The sequence below is a fragment of the Alexandromys fortis genome, unplaced genomic scaffold (assembly GCF_014885135.2).
Source record: "Alexandromys fortis isolate MF-2015 unplaced genomic scaffold, M_Fortis_MF-2015_v1.1 scaffold_29, whole genome shotgun sequence".
In the NCBI taxonomy this organism is placed as follows: Eukaryota; Metazoa; Chordata; class Mammalia; order Rodentia; family Cricetidae; genus Alexandromys; species Alexandromys fortis.
Window position 1 is genome coordinate 4,248,221 of NW_026067891.1, and position 16,617 is coordinate 4,264,837.

The 16,617-nt window shown below is 49.1% G+C and overlaps 4 protein-coding genes, 1 long non-coding RNA gene and 2 other non-coding genes across 8 annotated transcripts in view; 4 read left to right on the plus strand and 3 right to left on the minus strand.

The window, feature by feature from the left end:
- Positions 1-4,720, minus strand: part of Rpl3l (ribosomal protein L3 like) — a 28,603-nt gene extending 23,883 nt beyond the window's left edge. Inside the window, exons 1-3 of one of the 2 annotated variants that reach the window (XM_050136033.1) lie at positions 4,564-4,720; positions 1,926-2,056; positions 680-872 (exon numbers count right to left, since the gene is read on the minus strand). In XM_050136033.1, the coding sequence (XP_049991990.1) occupies positions 680-719 (40 nt within the window). In that variant the 5' untranslated portion in view covers positions 720-872; positions 1,926-2,056; positions 4,564-4,720. Of the gene's footprint in view, positions 1-679; positions 873-1,925; positions 2,057-4,553 lie in introns of both variants that reach the window. The other variant, XM_050136023.1, reaches the window with a different exon arrangement.
- A 123-nt stretch (positions 4,721-4,843) lies between these two features.
- Ndufb10 (NADH:ubiquinone oxidoreductase subunit B10) lies at positions 4,844-7,359 on the plus strand. The gene is made up of 4 exons (XM_050135492.1): positions 4,844-5,095; positions 6,443-6,581; positions 6,719-6,858; positions 7,169-7,359. Exons 1-4 carry the CDS (start codon positions 4,948-4,950, stop codon positions 7,270-7,272), a joined length of 531 nt encoding a protein of 176 aa, XP_049991449.1. The 5' UTR covers positions 4,844-4,947; the 3' UTR covers positions 7,273-7,359.
- Positions 7,341-9,185, minus strand: Rps2 (ribosomal protein S2). The gene is made up of 6 exons (XM_050135479.1): positions 8,890-9,185; positions 8,720-8,809; positions 8,445-8,552; positions 7,848-8,181; positions 7,582-7,673; positions 7,341-7,470 (listed from the first exon to the last, which is right to left on the minus strand). The coding sequence occupies exons 1-6, from the start codon at positions 9,064-9,066 to the stop codon at positions 7,390-7,392; spliced, it is 882 nt and encodes a 293-aa protein (XP_049991436.1). The 5' UTR covers positions 9,067-9,185; the 3' UTR covers positions 7,341-7,389.
- Positions 8,250-8,383, minus strand: LOC126498750 (small nucleolar RNA SNORA64/SNORA10 family). The gene has a single exon (XR_007590890.1). It is a non-coding gene; the product is annotated as a small nucleolar RNA SNORA64/SNORA10 family (small nucleolar RNA).
- Positions 9,186-9,257: 72 nt separating the features above from the next.
- Positions 9,258-9,847, plus strand: LOC126497458 (uncharacterized). Its single transcript, XR_007590617.1, has 2 exons — positions 9,258-9,501; positions 9,752-9,847. It is a non-coding gene; the product is annotated as an uncharacterized lncRNA (long non-coding RNA).
- Positions 9,558-9,684, plus strand: LOC126498728 (small nucleolar RNA ACA64). Its single transcript, XR_007590884.1, has one exon. It is a non-coding gene; the product is annotated as a small nucleolar RNA ACA64 (small nucleolar RNA).
- A 151-nt stretch (positions 9,848-9,998) lies between the features above and the next one.
- Rnf151 (ring finger protein 151) lies at positions 9,999-14,773 on the plus strand. The gene is made up of 4 exons (XM_050136011.1): positions 9,999-10,097; positions 12,003-12,148; positions 12,486-12,582; positions 13,342-14,773. The coding sequence occupies exons 1-4, from the start codon at positions 9,999-10,001 to the stop codon at positions 13,810-13,812; spliced, it is 813 nt and encodes a 270-aa protein (XP_049991968.1). The 3' UTR covers positions 13,813-14,773.
- The last annotated feature ends 1,844 nt before the right edge of the window (positions 14,774-16,617 follow it).

The window sequence follows — 16,617 nt, forward strand, 5'->3', positions numbered from 1 at the left end:
GGTGGCTCACAACCATCTGTAATGGGGTCTAGTGCCCTCTTCTGGCCAGCAGGCATACAGAATATTGTATAAATAATAAATAAATAAATATTTAAAAAAAATAAAATATGTGTTCTAGAGTTCTACAGAGACACTACGGGAGGCTTTGGGGAAGATGAATAACCCACTTTTTAAATTTGTTATATTATTTTTAACAGTACTGGAGATTGAACCTGGGACTCTGAGTATACAAGCTAAACCTCCTACTACTGAGCCACATTCCCCAAATCTTTTTTTTTTTTCCTTTTATTTTGAGACAGAGGCTAACTAAGTTACTCAGGCTAGTCTTAAACTAGTGATCCTCCTGCCTCAGTATCCCAAGTAGCTAGGATTACAGTCCTGAGCCCCACAAGGGTGCCCATCTTTGAACCCCAGTAGCTCTGCTTACTACCTACCTGGGGCCACTCTTCTAGCCTCTCCACGGTAAGTACTGTTAGAAACCCCTCCCTCCGGGCATTGCTCATGGTCAGGGCTTGACAAAGTTCAGCATGGATCCTCCCATCCTAAGGCAATTTCCATGCACAGACCATCATCTTTTGTGGAACTGTGGCTCTGCTTGGACCACACTAACAGTTTCTGGCTCCTATCAGTTGCAAGATTCCATTCCCCACTCTGCCCTGTTTCCCCCGCAGTGACTCACTGAGTCCAGGGCGGTGCACTTCTCGAAGGGTGTGGGTCATGCCAGCCTTGTAGCCCAGGAAAGCCGTGAGATGCACAGGTTGGCTGGGGTCATCCCGTGGCCAGCTCTTCACCTTGCCCCTGTGCCTCCGGCTCCTCTTGTGGGGCAGGAAGCCCAGGTGTCCATGTCGAGGGGCAGAGAACTTCCGGTGGGACTTGGGATAGGATAGGATAGGAGAAAAAGGAGTTCAGAACTGGGATCTCCCTGGGGTGGCTTCAGGATGATCCAGGAGACTCAGCACCCCAAATACAATGTGAACTAGAGGCCTGAGGGAGGGGTCCAGGCAGTCCTCCGTGCTACCCCATCAAATTATGCAAATGATGCAGGGTTAGGGACGGGGTCTCTTTAAAATCACAGACTTCCTGCTCTTGTGAACTCAGGCTGGCGAGGCCTGGATGGATCAAAGACTGTAAAGTAGTGTGTCAAGAGCAGGTGACTACCGTGACCTCTCCTTCTCACGCCCCTTCCAGACCCAAAGCGCGGCCCCTGGCCCTTTGCTATCTCTTCAGACCCATTCCTCACAGCTCCAGGGCTGCCCCTTCCCCCTCCCCTGGAAGGCCAGTTTGTTCAGAAGGTAGCCCCAGCCCACTGACCATGGCCGGTCCCTGCAGGTCAGGAAGGGGCCTCCCCACAGGGCACCAGAGGTAGAATGACAAGGCCAGAACACTCAGCTGCCACATCCCAGATTTAGCACCTGGCAGGCTCCTTGGCTGGCTCCTAGAGCCAGCATGGCCTTTGGTGCCAGGAACAAACCTGGGAGGGGCATTAGATGGGCAGTCTACAGTGGCAAGAACACCTGGGACCAGGGATCGTATTTTTTTCTTCCAGGGGCCTGGGGGATAACTCTTCAAGGACAGGCAACTGTGGCCTGATGAGGGTCCTGTTCTCAGGTCACAGCCAGAAGGAAAATCTGAGTCCGGTACAGAGGTCTCCTGCCCGGAGAGTTGCAAGCTAGAGCTCTCTATCACCATGATTGATTCTGCAGCGATAGCTCAGCCGTTAAGAGCATTAGCTGCTCTTCCAAAAGACCCAGTTCAATTCCCAGCACAGGGGAATTGTGTGGCCGCTCACACTGTCTGTAACTCCAGTCCCTGGGGATCTGGCATTCTCTTCACCACCGTGAACACTGCAAGCATGCACGTGGGGCAAAGACATACATGCAGGCAAAACACTCACACACAAAATAAAACTTTAAAAAAAACCTCACCAGGCGGTGGCAGTGTGCGCCCTTTCATCTCCGCACATCCGGAGGCAGAGACAAGCAGATCTCTGTGAGTTCAAGGCCAACTTAGTCTACAGCACAAGTTCCAGGACAGGCTCCAAAGCTACAGGAAAACCCTGTCTCAAAAAAAAAAATAATAATAATAAGATAAATAAATAAAGGCATCATAATCAAAATCAACTTGAGAAGGACAACATTTATTTGGCTTACATGTCCTAATCACAGCCTATCATTGAGGGAAAACTGAGGCAGAATTCAAGTCAAAAATTTGAAGGCAGAAACTGAAGTAGAAGACGGGGTGGTGGCATATGCCTTTAATTCCAGCACTTGGGGGAGGCAGAGGCGGACAGGTCTCTGTGAGTTCGAGGCCAGCCTGGTCTACAGAGCTAGTTTCAAGACAGCCAAGGCTACACAAAGAAACCCTGCCTTGAAAAACAAAAAACAGAAAGAAAGAAAGAAAGAAAGAAAGAAAGAAAGAAAGAAAGAAAGAAAGAAAGAAAGAAACTGAAGTAGAGGCCATGAAAAAATGCTGCTCACTGGCTTGCTCTTCATGACTGATTCAGCCTTTCTTATAGAACCGGGACCATCCACAATGGTCTGGGTCCTCCCACATCAGTCATTAATCAAGAAAATGCCCTACAGCCTATCTATAGCCAGTATGATGGAAGCATTTTCTCAGTTGAGGCTCTCTCTTCCCAGATGACCCTGGCTTGTGTCAAGTTGACATGAATCTAGCCAGAACAGGTACTTGAATGAATTTGTTTTCATGTTTCTTTGCTTCTTTGTATCAGGGTCTTCTGCATCACAGGCTGGCCTGCAACTTAGTATATAGGTAAGGATGACCTTGAATTTCTGATCCTCCTGCCTCCACTTCCCAAGGGCAAGTGTTGGGATTATAGTTATGTATTATGTATTACCATGTCTGGTTTACACAGTGCTGGAGATTAAACCTAGGGCTTTGTGCATGCTAGGCAAGCACTCTATTACCTGAGCTACTCTCTTAGCTCTGATATTCTTTGTTTCTTCCTTTCTCTCTTCCTTTCTTTTTTCCTTTGGTTTTTGGAGACAGTCCTTTTATTGTGTAGCCTTGCTTGGCTGTCCTGAAACTTGCTCTGTAGACCAGGCTAGCCTCAAACTCAGAGATCCATCTGCCTCTGCCTCCCAATTACTGAGATTAAAGGCATTTGCTACCACCACCCCACAAATTATATAAGTCTTTTTGGTTTTTAGAGACCAGGTTTCTTTGTGTAGCCTTGACTGTCCTGGAACTAGCTCTATAGATCAGGCTGACCTTGAACTCAGAGATCCACTTGCCTCTACCTCCCAAATGCTGGGATTAAAGACGTGCACCACCACTGCCTGGCTCCCTTTTTTTAAATTAAATTTTATTTTATGTGGGGGAGGGGGAGCAAAAGGGGAGGCGGCGGTGGGGAAGAGACAGAAATCTTTAATAAATAAATAAATAAAATAAAATAAATTTATTTTATGTGTATGGGTGTTTTGCCTACATGTATACCTGTAAATCATTTGCCTGCCTGGTGTCCTTGAAGACCAGAAGAGGGCATCAGATCCTCTGGACTTGGATTTACAGCCGGTTACAAACCGAGTGATGGATATCAAATCCACGTTCTCTGGAAAACCTCTTTTTCAGTTTTCTCTGGAAAACTGCTAAGCCATCTCTCCAGCTCCTTTTTCTTTTGAGAAAAGGTCTCACATTATAGCCTATCTGGCCTTGAACTCTTGGCAATCCTTCTACCGTGGCCACCAAAATGGCAGGCAGGTTTACAGGCGTGAACCTACACATCTGGCTCTCCAAACTGGTCTTGAACTCCTGGACTCGAATGATCATCCCTTGTGTAGCTCCTCCCACAGGTTTGTGCTACTGGTGCCCGCCTCTGCCTCCAGAGTGCTGTGATTAAAGACGTGTGCCCCCCCCCCCCCGCGTTATTTTTCAGTCCTGAGAGTCTATTGTTACAGAATCAAGGTTCTATAGTTGTAGAATCACCGAGTCCATCAGGCTTAAAATATCCTCAGGGACAACGGTTTTGCATTAGGTACTAAAATTCTATGCTACCAGCCGGGCATTGGTGGCACACGCCCTTAATGCCAGCACTCGGGAGACAGAGGCAGGTGGATCTCTGTGAGCTCAAGGCCAGCCTGGTCTACAAGAGCTAGTTCCAGGATAGGCTCCAAAGCTACACGGAAACCCAGTCTTTGGGGAAAAAAGATTCTGTCTATGCTACCAAAATGTTAAGACTTGTGGGTCTGACTTTAGTGTCATAAACTGATTTTTGTGTAATACTAGATTTGGTAAGTCACCGCAGCTGATAGCTCTATGTTCTTAGTCCCCAACACTGGCAGGAGGTGACCAGCACCAAGATGACAGGTAAGGATTTCCACTACCCAGGCTGCAAAACTAGTTCTAAACACGTAAACTCAGAGTTTGGGCAGTACAGTCCTGGGCAGTGGACAGCTGGGGGCACAAGAGCTGAAGACTAGAGAAGAACCCCCAGAAGCAGGGAAAGGTACTCCGTGCCTAGGGTAGGAGACCCTTTTCCCCCACAGACTACAATGGGACAAGCCCCGACTTTTCAGAGAAGCCCCCAGGTTCACCTGCACCCACCAGCAGAGCCAGTAACAGGCCAGACGGCTGGGCAGTCCAGAGTGGCTTCCTGGAGTAGTGAGGGCGTTTGCTGTTTCTATTACTCGTTGATTTGTGTGTGTTCTCTTGCCAAGTCGTGTTCTACTTGCTCCCTGCTGACTTAGCTGGTGGTTCAGGGAAGAGCATTTCCTAGCGTCTGGTGAACTTTGCCTTTGTGCAATAGCGCTGGGAACCACAAGGGGGTGCCCGAGAGGCTGGCCACGATCCCGTGGTGCCCCGCGGCTACGCACTGCGCAGGCGCGGTGCCGCCTTTCCGCGCAGGCGTAGAGGTCTCCGCGTCCTCAGGCCGGGCTGGTCCGGACACGGAGCGAAATTGAAGGTCTGCGGGGAGGGCTTGCTGCAGCCATGCCGGACTCTTGGGACAAGGATGTGTACCCTGAGCCCCCGCGCCGCACGCCGGCTCCCTCGCCACAAACCTCGCTCCCCAACCCCCTGACCTACTTTATGAAGGCCTTCGATCTCGTCGTGGACCGGCCCGTGACCCTCGTGAGAGGTACAGGGTCTAGGATTCCGCCCGCTCAGTAGCTCCTGGTCCCCCACGGATCCCACGTCCAGTTCCCGTCCCCAGGAACCACCACCCGGTGCACGTTGCTGCCCCGCATCCAGAGCCCCCGAGTCTAAATCGATTCTTTTTCCTTTTCCAAATTGTCTCTTAACCTTCCCAGTGCACTTATGACACTGAATCTGAGACACCCCGGAACCGAGCCGTCACCTTTTGTTTCCCCGCTGCACCCCAGACCACTTCCCAGGCCCTCCCGTCGCCCCCGCGGAATAGTCCCCTTTGCGGGACTACACCCTGCCCATAATTCTTTCTGCCTTCAGCAGAACCCTGACTACTCTCGACCCTGGTCGCTCTTTTAAACGGTAGTAGCGGGAAGCCGGGCGGTGGTGGCAGGGTACAGGTGGTGGTAGGCCGGTGATGAGTTCGAAGCCAGACTGATCTAAAGAGCGAGTTCCAGGACGGCTAGGGTTACACAGAAAAACCCTGTCTTGAAACGAAACAAAACGGTAGTGGTCAGGAATCTAGCCCACCACCGGTCATCTCTGTGTCACGAGTAGCCGGTCAGTAAGCCCTGGTTGAAATGGACAGTGTTGTCCATCTGCATGGGCAGGGTGTTCATTCGTTCTTTTTGGGTCACAGCTTCATTTGTCCAAAGTTTGTGTTTTAAATGACTGCTCTTTATCCCTGGTCCCAGAGAGTGCTCCATTCAACCCTTGATGCCCCCCCCGTTTGCCAGCATGGTAAACAGTTGGGACATGCTGGGCACTATGTCCAGTCGACTAAGCGGCTCATCTGTTAAGCATTTGGGGTACAGAGCATACTCAGGTGGTTGTTTTTGCTTTTCCCTCTTCCAAGTGTTGAGGCTCTGCTAAGGTAAATTCTTTGATACAGCACCTTCATTATTGTCCAGGACAACATAGCAAATACTTTTGTCAGCTTCCCAGACAAGTCACTGCCCCAGGTTTACAGATGGTCCTTGGCTTAGGAAAAGTTAAGTTTTCAAGACAGTGCCAGGTGGATTACTGCATTAAGGTCAGCTCATTTTTCAGTAACATTTTAGGATGTCTAAACGCGTGTGTGAACCCTGTGCTCTTTAACTAACCAATGGAAAACATTGGGTCCTACTGCTGAATTCCCAATGGAGCTTCCTTGCCTATTCAAACCCTGTCTGTACTGTGGGGCACATAGGCCCAACTGCGTTCTAAATTCCCAGCTATCTCTTGTATATAAGGACCTGCCCTCTAAGGTGGCTAGGGGCACGAGGTGAGATCTGCCACTGAAGGTGCCTGTTACTGTAAAACCTTGGGACTTCAGAGTTTGAGGTGTTTCTCTTTGCAGAGTTTATTGAGCGACAACATGCCAAGAACCGATTCTACTACTATCACCGGCAGTACCGACGTGTGCCAGACATCACGGAATGCAAAGAGGGTGATATCCTGTGTATCTTTGAAGCTGAGATGCAATGGAGAAGGGACTAGTAAGTTCACAGTAGGGAACAATTGACTGGATGGCTTTATCCAGTATACCCCCTTCTTATAAAGAACCCAGACGAACTGGAACAAGGCTCCATCCTTTCAAATTCTTGACAGTCACTGCTAGCCCTTGTTCTTTCAGCAAAGTTGACCAGGAAATTATTAACATCATCCAGGAGAGACTTAAGGCTTGTCAACAGAGAGAAGGAGAGAACTCAAAGCAGAACTGTGCCAAGGAACTGGAGCAGTTCCACAAGGTGGCTAAAGCCTTCCATGACCGCTGTGAGTGACCCTCAGCTCTTTCCAGGGTTTGGGATCTTTTTTTTTTTAAAGATTTATTTATTACGTATACAACATTCCTTGCATGTATGCTTGCTTGTCAGAAGAGGGCACCAGATCTCATTACAGATGGTTGTGAGCCACCATGTGGTTGCTGGGAATTGAACTCAGGACCTTTGGAAGAGCAGTCAGTGCTCTTAACCTCTGAGCCATCTCTCCAGCCCCAGGGTTTGGGATCTTATGGCTTTTCCTAGCTGCTAAAACCTCACCCAAATTCCCATCCTTTAACATTCCCACCCCATCTCTTCTACAGATTATGACCTGGGAGCCTATTATTCTGCCAGAAAGTGCTTGGCAAAGCAGAAGCAGAGGATGCTGGAAGAGAGAAAGGCTGCTAAGCAATCGGCTGCTACCTAGGACTCCAAGAACTCTCGTGACTGGGTGCACCCTATTTTATTGTCCTCTAAAAAAATGCAAGAGACAAATAAATGTTAACAGACTTAATTCACTTTTATTTTCCTTGTATAAAAACCCTTATGTGGTGGCCACAGCTGGAGCCTGGGTCCTCTGAACAGAGACTCTGGTGTGGTTTTTCACAAGATGGTCAGTGAATTCCTAAAAAGAGAAGTAGAATACAATTAATTAATGTATTAATACAATTAATACATTCCCTACTCTTGAAGGAAGTCAAAGCCAGCAAACACAACACCAGCTGAATCAGTATACCTGATAAGGAGACTTGGTGAACACAGTCTCTTTCCAGAGGTCGGGGGTCAGGTAGCTGTAGGTCTTAGAGATGGCATCAAAGGTGGCCTTGGCTGGGAAAAAAAAAAAGAGAAAAGGGTTGGTGGCTTGATTTCTGAAGATAAAAGTCCCTCCCACTAAGGAGCTGTTGCACTCCTAGGAGCAGAGTCAGTCACTTTGGTGACAGGTCCAATCTCCATCCCTTAAAAACACACCAAGCACCCATGCCCTGTGTGTGATCCACCTACCAAAGTTGCCCAGGGTGGCAGTGCAGCCCCTGGCTGATGTGTAGCAGTCATCGATGCCAGCCATCATCAGTAGCTTCTTGGGGACAGGAGCAGAGACTATGCCAGTGCCTCTGGGGGCAGGGATGAGACGCACCAGCACAGAACCACAGCGACCTGTCACTTTGCAAGGAACAGTGTGGGGCTTGCCAATCTTGTTCCCCCAGTAGCCTCTCCGCACAGGGACAATGGAAAGCTTGGCCAAGATAATGGCCCCACGGATGGCAGTGGCTACCTCCTTGGAGCACTTGACACCGAGACCTACGTGACCATTGTAGTCCCCAATAGCAACGAAAGCCTGTGAAGAGGAGACTTAGGTGGAATGGCTGGTGGTGTTTCACAGAACCAGCATATCTCGACGCTAGGATCTGTGGTGCTCCTCTAGGCAAGAGAGGCCACTGGGAGGCCAATCCAAGGTACTTGAGGAACTCTTTTTCTCTCTCTCCCGGTACGAAAGTCACACGGGTGAAACCTAGTGTGACTATGCAGAGTGAGAGAGTTTTGCTCAACCCCACCATTTAATCTTAAACCTTCACCCTGCCAAAGAACAGACTTGAATACCTTGAACCTGGTCCGCTGGCCTGCCCTAGTCTGCTTCTGCACGGGCATGATCTTCAGAACCTCATCCTTTAGGGAAGCTCCCAGGAAAAAGTCAATAATCTCAGATTCCTAAAACAGAAAGTTTGTGGGAAACATGTCAAACATGTCACTAGATAGTAAAGGAAGCTATTGCCAAGTAGTCGTCTCACCCCGGTAACGGATGTGGCAGCAGAGGTTCATCACGATATCAAACTTCCCACCCCATGCGACGTTTCAGCACCGAGGTGTGTCTGTACCTTAATGGGCAGGGAGAACAGGTAGATCTCCTCTAGGGACTTGATCTTCATGTCCTTAACCAGGCGGCCCAGCTTGGTGACGGGAATCCACTGCAGGAAGACGCCAGTCAAAAGGCTGCCTCACGCAAGAGCGCATGGCCCGGCCCACCCCGTCCATGGCCCAAACCTACCTCCTTGTCTTCAGCTTTACCTCCGCGAGCCCCGCGGCCTCGCCCTCGGCCACGGCCTCGACCACGGCCGCGGCCCCTCAGACCGCTGCCGAATCCTCCGCGGAAGCCGCCACGGCCTCCTAATCCTGGGCCCCCGGGTCCTCCGGACCCTCCCGCTGCACCGGCGTCATCCGCCATTTGCTAGAGACAAAAAGGAAGCAACTCAGCAGGACCCTAAACGCGCGGCCGCTTGGGGTTCCGAAGCCGGTCTTTCCGGCTAGGGGTGTCTCGCTCCGGATGTCCTCGGATTTCCACTGCCCAGGCCCCAGGCCCCACGCCAGCCACAGCCACACAGACTCACGTGTTTTCTAGAAGAAGAAGAAGAGCGAGGGTGCGCGGAAGGGAGTTTTTATAGTGCACCAAGCGCCGCGATATCTCGACTGCCGGCGCAGATCATCCCGAGCTGTAATTGGCTGAGTGTTATCCCGCCCCCGCCACGTTCTCTCTGCGCCTGCGCGTTTCCCTTGCCGAAGCCGCGACGGGCGCCGACGGGGAGAGACTATAAAGAGCTCTCGCGCGCGCCTCTCCGGCCCCGTCGTGCTCACGAGTGCGTCGTCCCGCGCTGTCTGCCAGGTAGGTTGCGCCTCACCGGCCTCTATCCGCGTTCGCTGTTGTCCCGGTAGATGGGCGTTCGTTGAAAATCATCTTCGGCATTGGCTGTGGCCGGAGGTGAGATTCGGCGCCCAGAGCCACAGGGGCCTCAGCTCACCGCCCGCTGCCCCAGTGTGGGAGGGTGAAACCCAGGCCCCTACATTCCGGATCGCCTCGCCGCTCTGGCGGCTTGGCTGGTGCCATCGATCCTAACCACGTCATTTCTCCGCAGGTTCCACCGAATCTGGAGACTGCTACCGCCGCTTCGCCCGCGAAAATGGCAGGGTTCCGGCGTCCTGTTAAATAAAGTGGTTTAACTTTCCGTGTATGTATTTGTGTTTGGGGTGTTCCTTTCGGTTTAAGTGAGATATGCATTCGTGGCCAGGTGTATTGGTCCCAGCAGTCAGCATCTGGAAGGCCGACGCAGTCGGATCTCTTGCAAAACCAGCTTTTTTAAAATGTGTCTTTATTTCGCCTACATGTATGTACGTGTACCATGTGCGTCCCTGATGCCCATGGATATGACATCGGATCCTGTGGAACTGGAGTTTCGTGTAGTTGAAAGCGTCCGTGTGGCTGTTGGAAACCAAACCCAGGTCCTTTGAAAGAACTCCGGTTCTGAGCCATCTCCAGCCCTGCGCATAGCTTTTTTGTTTGTTTGGAGGGAAGGGCTTGGTCTGTGTTCAGTGAAGGCATAGAATTTAACAATCCTGCTTCAGCCTTCCAAATGCTCAGATCACACCTGGGTTTCCAACTGTTTCGGACACTGTCCAGGTAGAATTAGGGAGTTTATGTGACAGCTTTAAGCCGGGTTATATTTTATTTATTTTTTTGAGGCAGGGTTCCTCTGCATAGCTTTGGAGCCTGTCCTGGACCTTGCTCTGTAGACCAGGCTGACCTCAAACTCACAGAGATCCATCTGCCTCCCGAGTAGTGCTGGGATTAAGGTGTGCAACACCACCACCCGGCTATTTTAAAATTATTTAGAAAGTGACCGCCTAGGGACTGAAGAGATGGCTCAGGCTTAAAAGCGCTGGCTGCCTTTTTAGAGATCCCAAGTTTAATTCCCAGCAACCACATGGTGGTTCACAGCCATCTGTAATGAGGTCTGGCACCCTCTTCTGGCCCACAGACAGAACACTATATATATATATATATATATATATATATATATATATATATATATATATATATATATGTTTTTTTAAAAAATGACTGACCTGACCACCTGTGCAAAAAGTGATCTTGAAGGAATGTGTTGGCATCTTTTTCCCTAGGGGTCTGTCCACCCCAAATAGGACACCAGTGATGGCCAAAGTGTGTGACTCCACTGAACTTAAGCTTTGTGAACCAATATTCATTTCACTGAGCATATGCAGCCCCAAAACAGCAGTCCTACCCCATCAGAGATGACCTAGAAGCTGCATGGTGGAGTGACCTTTGTAGTTAGTTTGTGCTTTGGAATCTCCCAAGCCTGCAGCTGAAGGAGCAGATTGTCGTGAATGTCAGCGGCTCCGCTACTGTTCCCGTAGGCCTACTTTGTATTCTGCTTAGTTATGGTTATTTGGCCAATGTGACCTCTATACTAATATGGAGACTGTTATAGTAAAGAAGAAACTGCAATACGTATACTAGAATTTATTAACCAGGTGGTGGTGGTGCATGCCTCTAATCTCAGCACTTGGGAGGCAGAGGCATGTGGGTCTCTGAGTTTGAGGTCAGTCAGGGCTACACAGAGAAGCCCTGTCTCCAAAAGACCAAGGCCTTTTTTGTTTCTTGGTTTTACAGTTAAGTTGAAAAGCTTGGGCTCTTTCACAGGATGGCCTAGTCCTTGGGAAGGGATGTTAATGGAAGAGGTTTCAATCCCTGTGATCCTGCTGGCCTTTGGGAACTAGAAGCTGTTAGCCAAAACCTAGGTGGCAAGGGAGAGACCATAGACTACCCTGAGTTGAGGCTACTCTACTACCACCTTCAGAGGGAAAGGGTAAGGTGGCCCTGGGCCAGAGCTGTGATTGGCCAAAGCTAGACAATGCCACTGTGATGTCAATCCCCATGTGCTGTGAAATGGAGACTCCTGATCACTAAGCTTCAGTGGAGCTGCCGTCCAGACACAGATCATGGTGAGCCCCGGGTCTCTTTCCACCTGCCCTGATGCCATCAGGAATCCATGATATCTCACGCTTGAGAATGGATGCCAGCTGCTTTATGGGACAAGAACACCTTTCAGAAGGCTCTAGGTGGTATAGCCTGAGCTATTCCCAGCCTCTTCAGTCAAATGTTGTCAAATCTTGGGGGAGTCAACTCCCACAGATTCACCCTTGAAGTGGGGTCTGGTCCTTGGAGGCTCTGTAATTGGGTTTCTTCATGTAGCTTGCCTCCCTACCGAAAAAACTGCTGAGGTATCTTGTTGGTATGAGTGCTTGGGGGTGGGAAGCATGGAGCCTGGTCTCACCCAGGCCTTAACACTGACTTGGCCTTTGCAGAGTGGTGGGTACGATCTCAACCTCTTTACCAGCCCTCCTGACTACAACTTCCTGTGTTCCGTCTGCCATGGGGTTCTCAAGAAGCCAATGAGGTTGCCATGCAGTCACATCTTCTGCAAAAAGTGCATCTTCCAGTGGCTAGCCAGGTGCCATTGGGAATCCAGGAGGGCGGGGGGGGGGGGGGGGGGGGGGGGGGGCAACTCCTACAGCCAAGAATGGGAAGGGAAGGGCTATCCAAAATTGGGTTCCAATGGCTATAAGACTCAGCTGCAAAATCTGGGACACTCAGAATATGTGTGCCTCCCTCTCTGGTGTCTGAAGTCCCTAGTCTCAGCTTGGGAGCCACATCCTCACTCTAGCCCCACCCCCATGATGTCTCCTCCAGCCAGAAAGAAGGGACTAGCTGGGTTGCCCCCATGAAGGCTTGCTCTGGAAATCACATGACTTTACCACTCCCAACATCACACTGATACCTCTTTCTAGACAAAATTCCTGTCCATGCTGTAGACAAGAGGTGAAAAGAAGAAAGATGGTCCAAGTGAATAAACTCCGGAAAACCATTGGTCGCCTACAAGTCAAGGTAGTTCAGGGCATCCATCCACTCCTGTCCTGGGGGGTGGAGCAGAGCCAGAAGAGTTGTCAAGAAGCCCTTTGTCAGAACTGAGTAGAAGGCAAAGGTCATAGACATGGTTAAAGACATGAATTAAGGGTCTACCATTTGCTGTGTGACTGGGCAAGCTGCTTATTCTTCCTGGGTTCCTTGGAACTTCAGGTGTAATGTGGGAATCATAAATGAATTTCAGAAATAAAGTGCCTGGTCACTAGCCCTTACTCTTCAGCCCTCTAACTTACAAAATGGAGAAACTTGGAATCACAAAAGTTAGCAGGCAGCAAGGTGTGGTGGCGCACACCTTTAATCTCAGCACTGGAGAAGCAGAAGCAGGCTGATCTCTGAGTTTGAGAGGGCCAGCTGGTCTACAGAGCAAGTTCCAGGACAGCCAAGGGTACACAGAGAAACCCTGTCTCCAAAAACCAATAAAAAGCTTATGAGGCAAGCCGGGCAGTGGTAGTGCACACCTTTAATCCCAGCACCCAGGAGGCAGACGCGGGATGATCTCTATGAGTTTGAGACCAGCCTGATCTACAAGAACTAGTTCCAGGACAGGCTCCAAAGCTGCAGAGACTCCGTGTCTCGAAAAACCAAAAAGCAAGCAAACAGAAAGCATAGGAGGTTCCAGAGTTCACTTGTTTCCCTGTCAGGGAATATCATAGATTAGAGCCCCACGTGACAATGCCTTAACCTAGTTTAATTCACACTGAGCTTTCTTATACTCCCTAGTGCAAGAACGCTGCAGCTGGCTGCTTGGTGACATGTCCTCTGGCTCATCGCAAGAGTCACCAAAACTCATGCCCCTTCGAGCTGATGACCTGCCCCAATGAGGGCTGCACTGCACGGATTCTGCGTGGGGTCCTGGATGAACACCGCCAGCATTGCCAGCAGGATGGCCAACAGCGCTGCCCCTTAGGCTGTGGAGCAACTTTGGCTGCCTCGGAGGGTGAGCAACACAACTGCTACCGTGAGCTCCGTGATGCTTGGGTAGAGCGCCATGAGCGCAACCGGACCCTGCTACTGAGCCTGCTGAGGCGTGTGCGCCGGGTGCACCACACCACCAACATCATCCGCCGGCAGCTGGCACAGCTGGGCAACTTCCTGGAGGATGACTCCCTGCTTCTGAGTTCCAGGGCACAGGAAACTGAGGTTGCCCCGGAGGCTGAGATGTGGGGTGTGCAGGGCCAAGGTGTCTTATAAAGAAGTTATATAGACGCTAAGCCCAGGCCTAGCCCACCTCATATTCTGTGTGTGCTGTGTTCTTTGTTGTCCTTGTCACCTCTGCTAACCTTCCATATCAGACAATGGCATTTTCCTCCCCCGGACTTTTTTTTCTCTGACTGGATCTACCACTGAGTAGACCCTGCAAAGCTGTTCCCTTCTTCATGAACTCACTCTTCTTCCCACTTTTCTCTCATCCTAATAGCTTCCTAGCTAGTTACACAAATAACTCAATACTCTAAATCAAGAGTAGATGCCGTGTCATTTGGTGGCAGTACATACTTTTAATCTCAGCACTGGGGAGGCAGAAGCAGGATGATCTCTGAGTTTGAGGCCAGATAAACCCTGTCTGAAAAAACTAACTAACAAAAAACAAAACAAAACCACTGGCTGATCTTCTAGAGGACCTGGATTTCATTCCCAGGTTTGATTCCCAGCATCCAGCTGTTAATATAATCTGTAACTCTAGTCCAGGGGTCCAGGGGAACTTATGCTTTCTTCTGGCTTCCACAGAGATGCAAGAAAAAAAAAGGTGTAGTCCAATTATTGACCCATCATTATGTGGGTGGTCAGTATATCCTGTAAGGTGGTCTGACATGCTTTTAGAATTTGAGATCTCTTTCCAGAAGACAAACTATGCCTCTGGAGGCAGGATCTCTATGCTGTCCTTGCTGTACTAAAACATTATGTAGACCAGGCTGTCTACAAGGATCTACAAGGATCCTAGCCCCTCTTCCAAGTCCTGGGATTAAAGGCATGTACCACCATGCCTGGCCACAAGTAGCTCTGTAAATTGACTTCATGTTTGTCAATGTTTTTCTTGTTTTGACATAGGATTTCTTTGTGTATCTCTGACTGTTCAGGAACTCACTTGTAGACCAGGCTTGCCTCAAACTCAGAGATCCACCTGTCTCTGCCTCCTGAGTGCTGGTATTAAAGGTGTATGAATGTTTATATATGCATTCCTGGTGTCCTAGAAGTCAAAAGAGGACATTGAGTACCCTGGAAATGGAGTTATGGATGGTTGTGAGTCACCATGTGATTGCTGGGAATCAAACCCAGGTCCTCTTCAAGAATGAGTGTTCTAAACTGTTGAACAGTGACCATTGGGAAGGTCCAAGAATCCAGTAGGTGTTCACTCCACGAAGCTGATGTCTCAGATGGTCTTCAGTATACACCAGAATCCTGAGGAAGTGGGCAAGGAAAGGGAAGAGGAGGGGAAAGAAAAAGAAAGGAAAGGAAAAAAGACTGGCCAGTGAGACCAGCAAGCAAGCAGGCAAAGAGCAAGCATCCTTCTTCCACGTTCTTTTTATAGGCTGCCAGATGTGTCCCAGATCGAAGGTGGATCTTTCCATCTCAAAAGATTCAGATTAAGCCAGGTGCTGGTGGTGCACACCTTTAATCCCAGCACTCAGAGGCAGAAGCAGGCAGATCTCTGTGAGTTCAAGGCCTACAGAGCAAGTTCCAGTACAGTTAGGACTGTTATATAGAGAAACCTTATCTCAGAAAACCAAAATAAAAGCAAAAAAATCCAGATTACAATTGGGTCGTAACTTCAAATAATTTAACTAAGAAAAAGTTTCTACCCTGTCTCAAAAAAACAAAAAAAAAAATAAAGAAAAGAAAAAGTTCCTCAGGAAAGTCAAGAGCTGATACACAGAGAAACCCTGTCTGGAAAAACCAAGTGAATACATAAATAGATAAATAAATAAAAAGCTCTCAACCAGGAGGGTGATGGTGGCTGCCCACACCTTTAATCCAAGCACTCAGGAAACAGAGGTAAGCAGACTTCTGTGAGTTTGAGGCTAACCTGCTCTTACATAGTGAGTTCCAGGACAGTCGGGGAAACACAGAGAAGCCCTGTCTTGAAAAACCAAAAAAGAAAAGAAAAAAAAAAGAGAAAGAAAGGAAGAAGAAAGAAAGAAAGAAAGAAAGAAAGAAAGAAAGAAAGAGAAAGAAAAAAGAACCTACCTACCTAGTTAGTTACAGATGTAGTCAAGTTGAGAACCAAGAATGCCCAACAAAGGATAGTGAACTTCCCAGATAGCTGGCTTCTTCTCACCCTCCTGACCTAAGATAAACCCCTGGCAGTTTAAAACAAAAGCTTTGTGGATTTTGTTTTGTTGTTTTTTGAAACAAAGTTTCTATGTGTATAACTCTGGCTGTCCTGGAACTTGCTTTGTATACCAGGCAGGCCTTGAATTCTGAAGAGATCTTGGTTCTGCCTCCTGAGTACAGGGATTAAAGGCCATTGCAGGCCCAGGCCAGAAGCATTTTAAAGAGCAGTGAAGGTACACACCACAATGTTCAGGAGGCAGAGGCAGATCTCTAAGAGTTCAAGGCCAGCCTGAGGGAGTTCTAGGACAGCCAGAGTTACACAGTGCAACCCTGTCTCTAAATGGCCTGGACCAGAGAGATGGCTCTGCAGCCAACCTTGACTACCATACAGTTCCAGACCAGCCTAAAACTAACTGAATACATAACCATAATTTTCCTTAAGTTAAATTGTTTTGTTTTTCAAGATAGGGCTTCTCTGAGTAGCCCTGGAACTCACTCTGTAGACCAGGGTGGCCTTAAACTCAGTGATCTTCCTGACTCTGCCTCCAAGTGCTGTGATTAAAGGTGTGTACCACCACTACTTGGCTTAAATTTTATTTATTCATGTTTTTTGAGTCAGGGTTTGTGTGTAGCACTGTCTGTCCTGGAACTAGCTCTGTAGACCCAGGCTGGCCTCGAACTCAGAAATCCACCTGCCTCTGCTTCCCGAGGGCAGGGTAGAAACAG

Coding starts and splice junctions, on each gene's coding strand:
- Ndufb10 (XM_050135492.1), top strand. CDS start 4,948: ATGCCGGACTCTTGGGACAAGGATGTGTACCCTGAGCCCCCGCGCCGC. Junction 5,096..6,442: donor GCCCGTGACCCTCGTGAGAG/GTACAGGGTCTA, acceptor TTCTCTTTGCAG/AGTTTATTGAGCGACAACAT. Junction 6,859..7,168: donor TAAAGCCTTCCATGACCGCT/GTGAGTGACCCT, acceptor TCTCTTCTACAG/ATTATGACCTGGGAGCCTAT.
- Rnf151 (XM_050136011.1), top strand. CDS start 9,999: ATGTATGTACGTGTACCATGTGCGTCCCTGATGCCCATGGATATGACA. Junction 10,098..12,002: donor TTGAAAGCGTCCGTGTGGCT/GTTGGAAACCAA, acceptor TGGCCTTTGCAG/AGTGGTGGGTACGATCTCAA. Junction 12,149..12,485: donor ATCTTCCAGTGGCTAGCCAG/GTGCCATTGGGA, acceptor ACCTCTTTCTAG/ACAAAATTCCTGTCCATGCT.
- Rps2 (XM_050135479.1), bottom strand. CDS start 9,066: ATGGCGGATGACGCCGGTGCAGCGGGAGGGTCCGGAGGACCCGGGGGC. Junction 8,810..8,889: donor GTAAAGCTGAAGACAAGGAG/GTAGGTTTGGGC, acceptor GTCTTCCTGCAG/TGGATTCCCGTCACCAAGCT. Junction 8,182..8,444: donor GCCAGCGGACCAGGTTCAAG/GTATTCAAGTCT, acceptor TCCTCTTCACAG/GCTTTCGTTGCTATTGGGGA.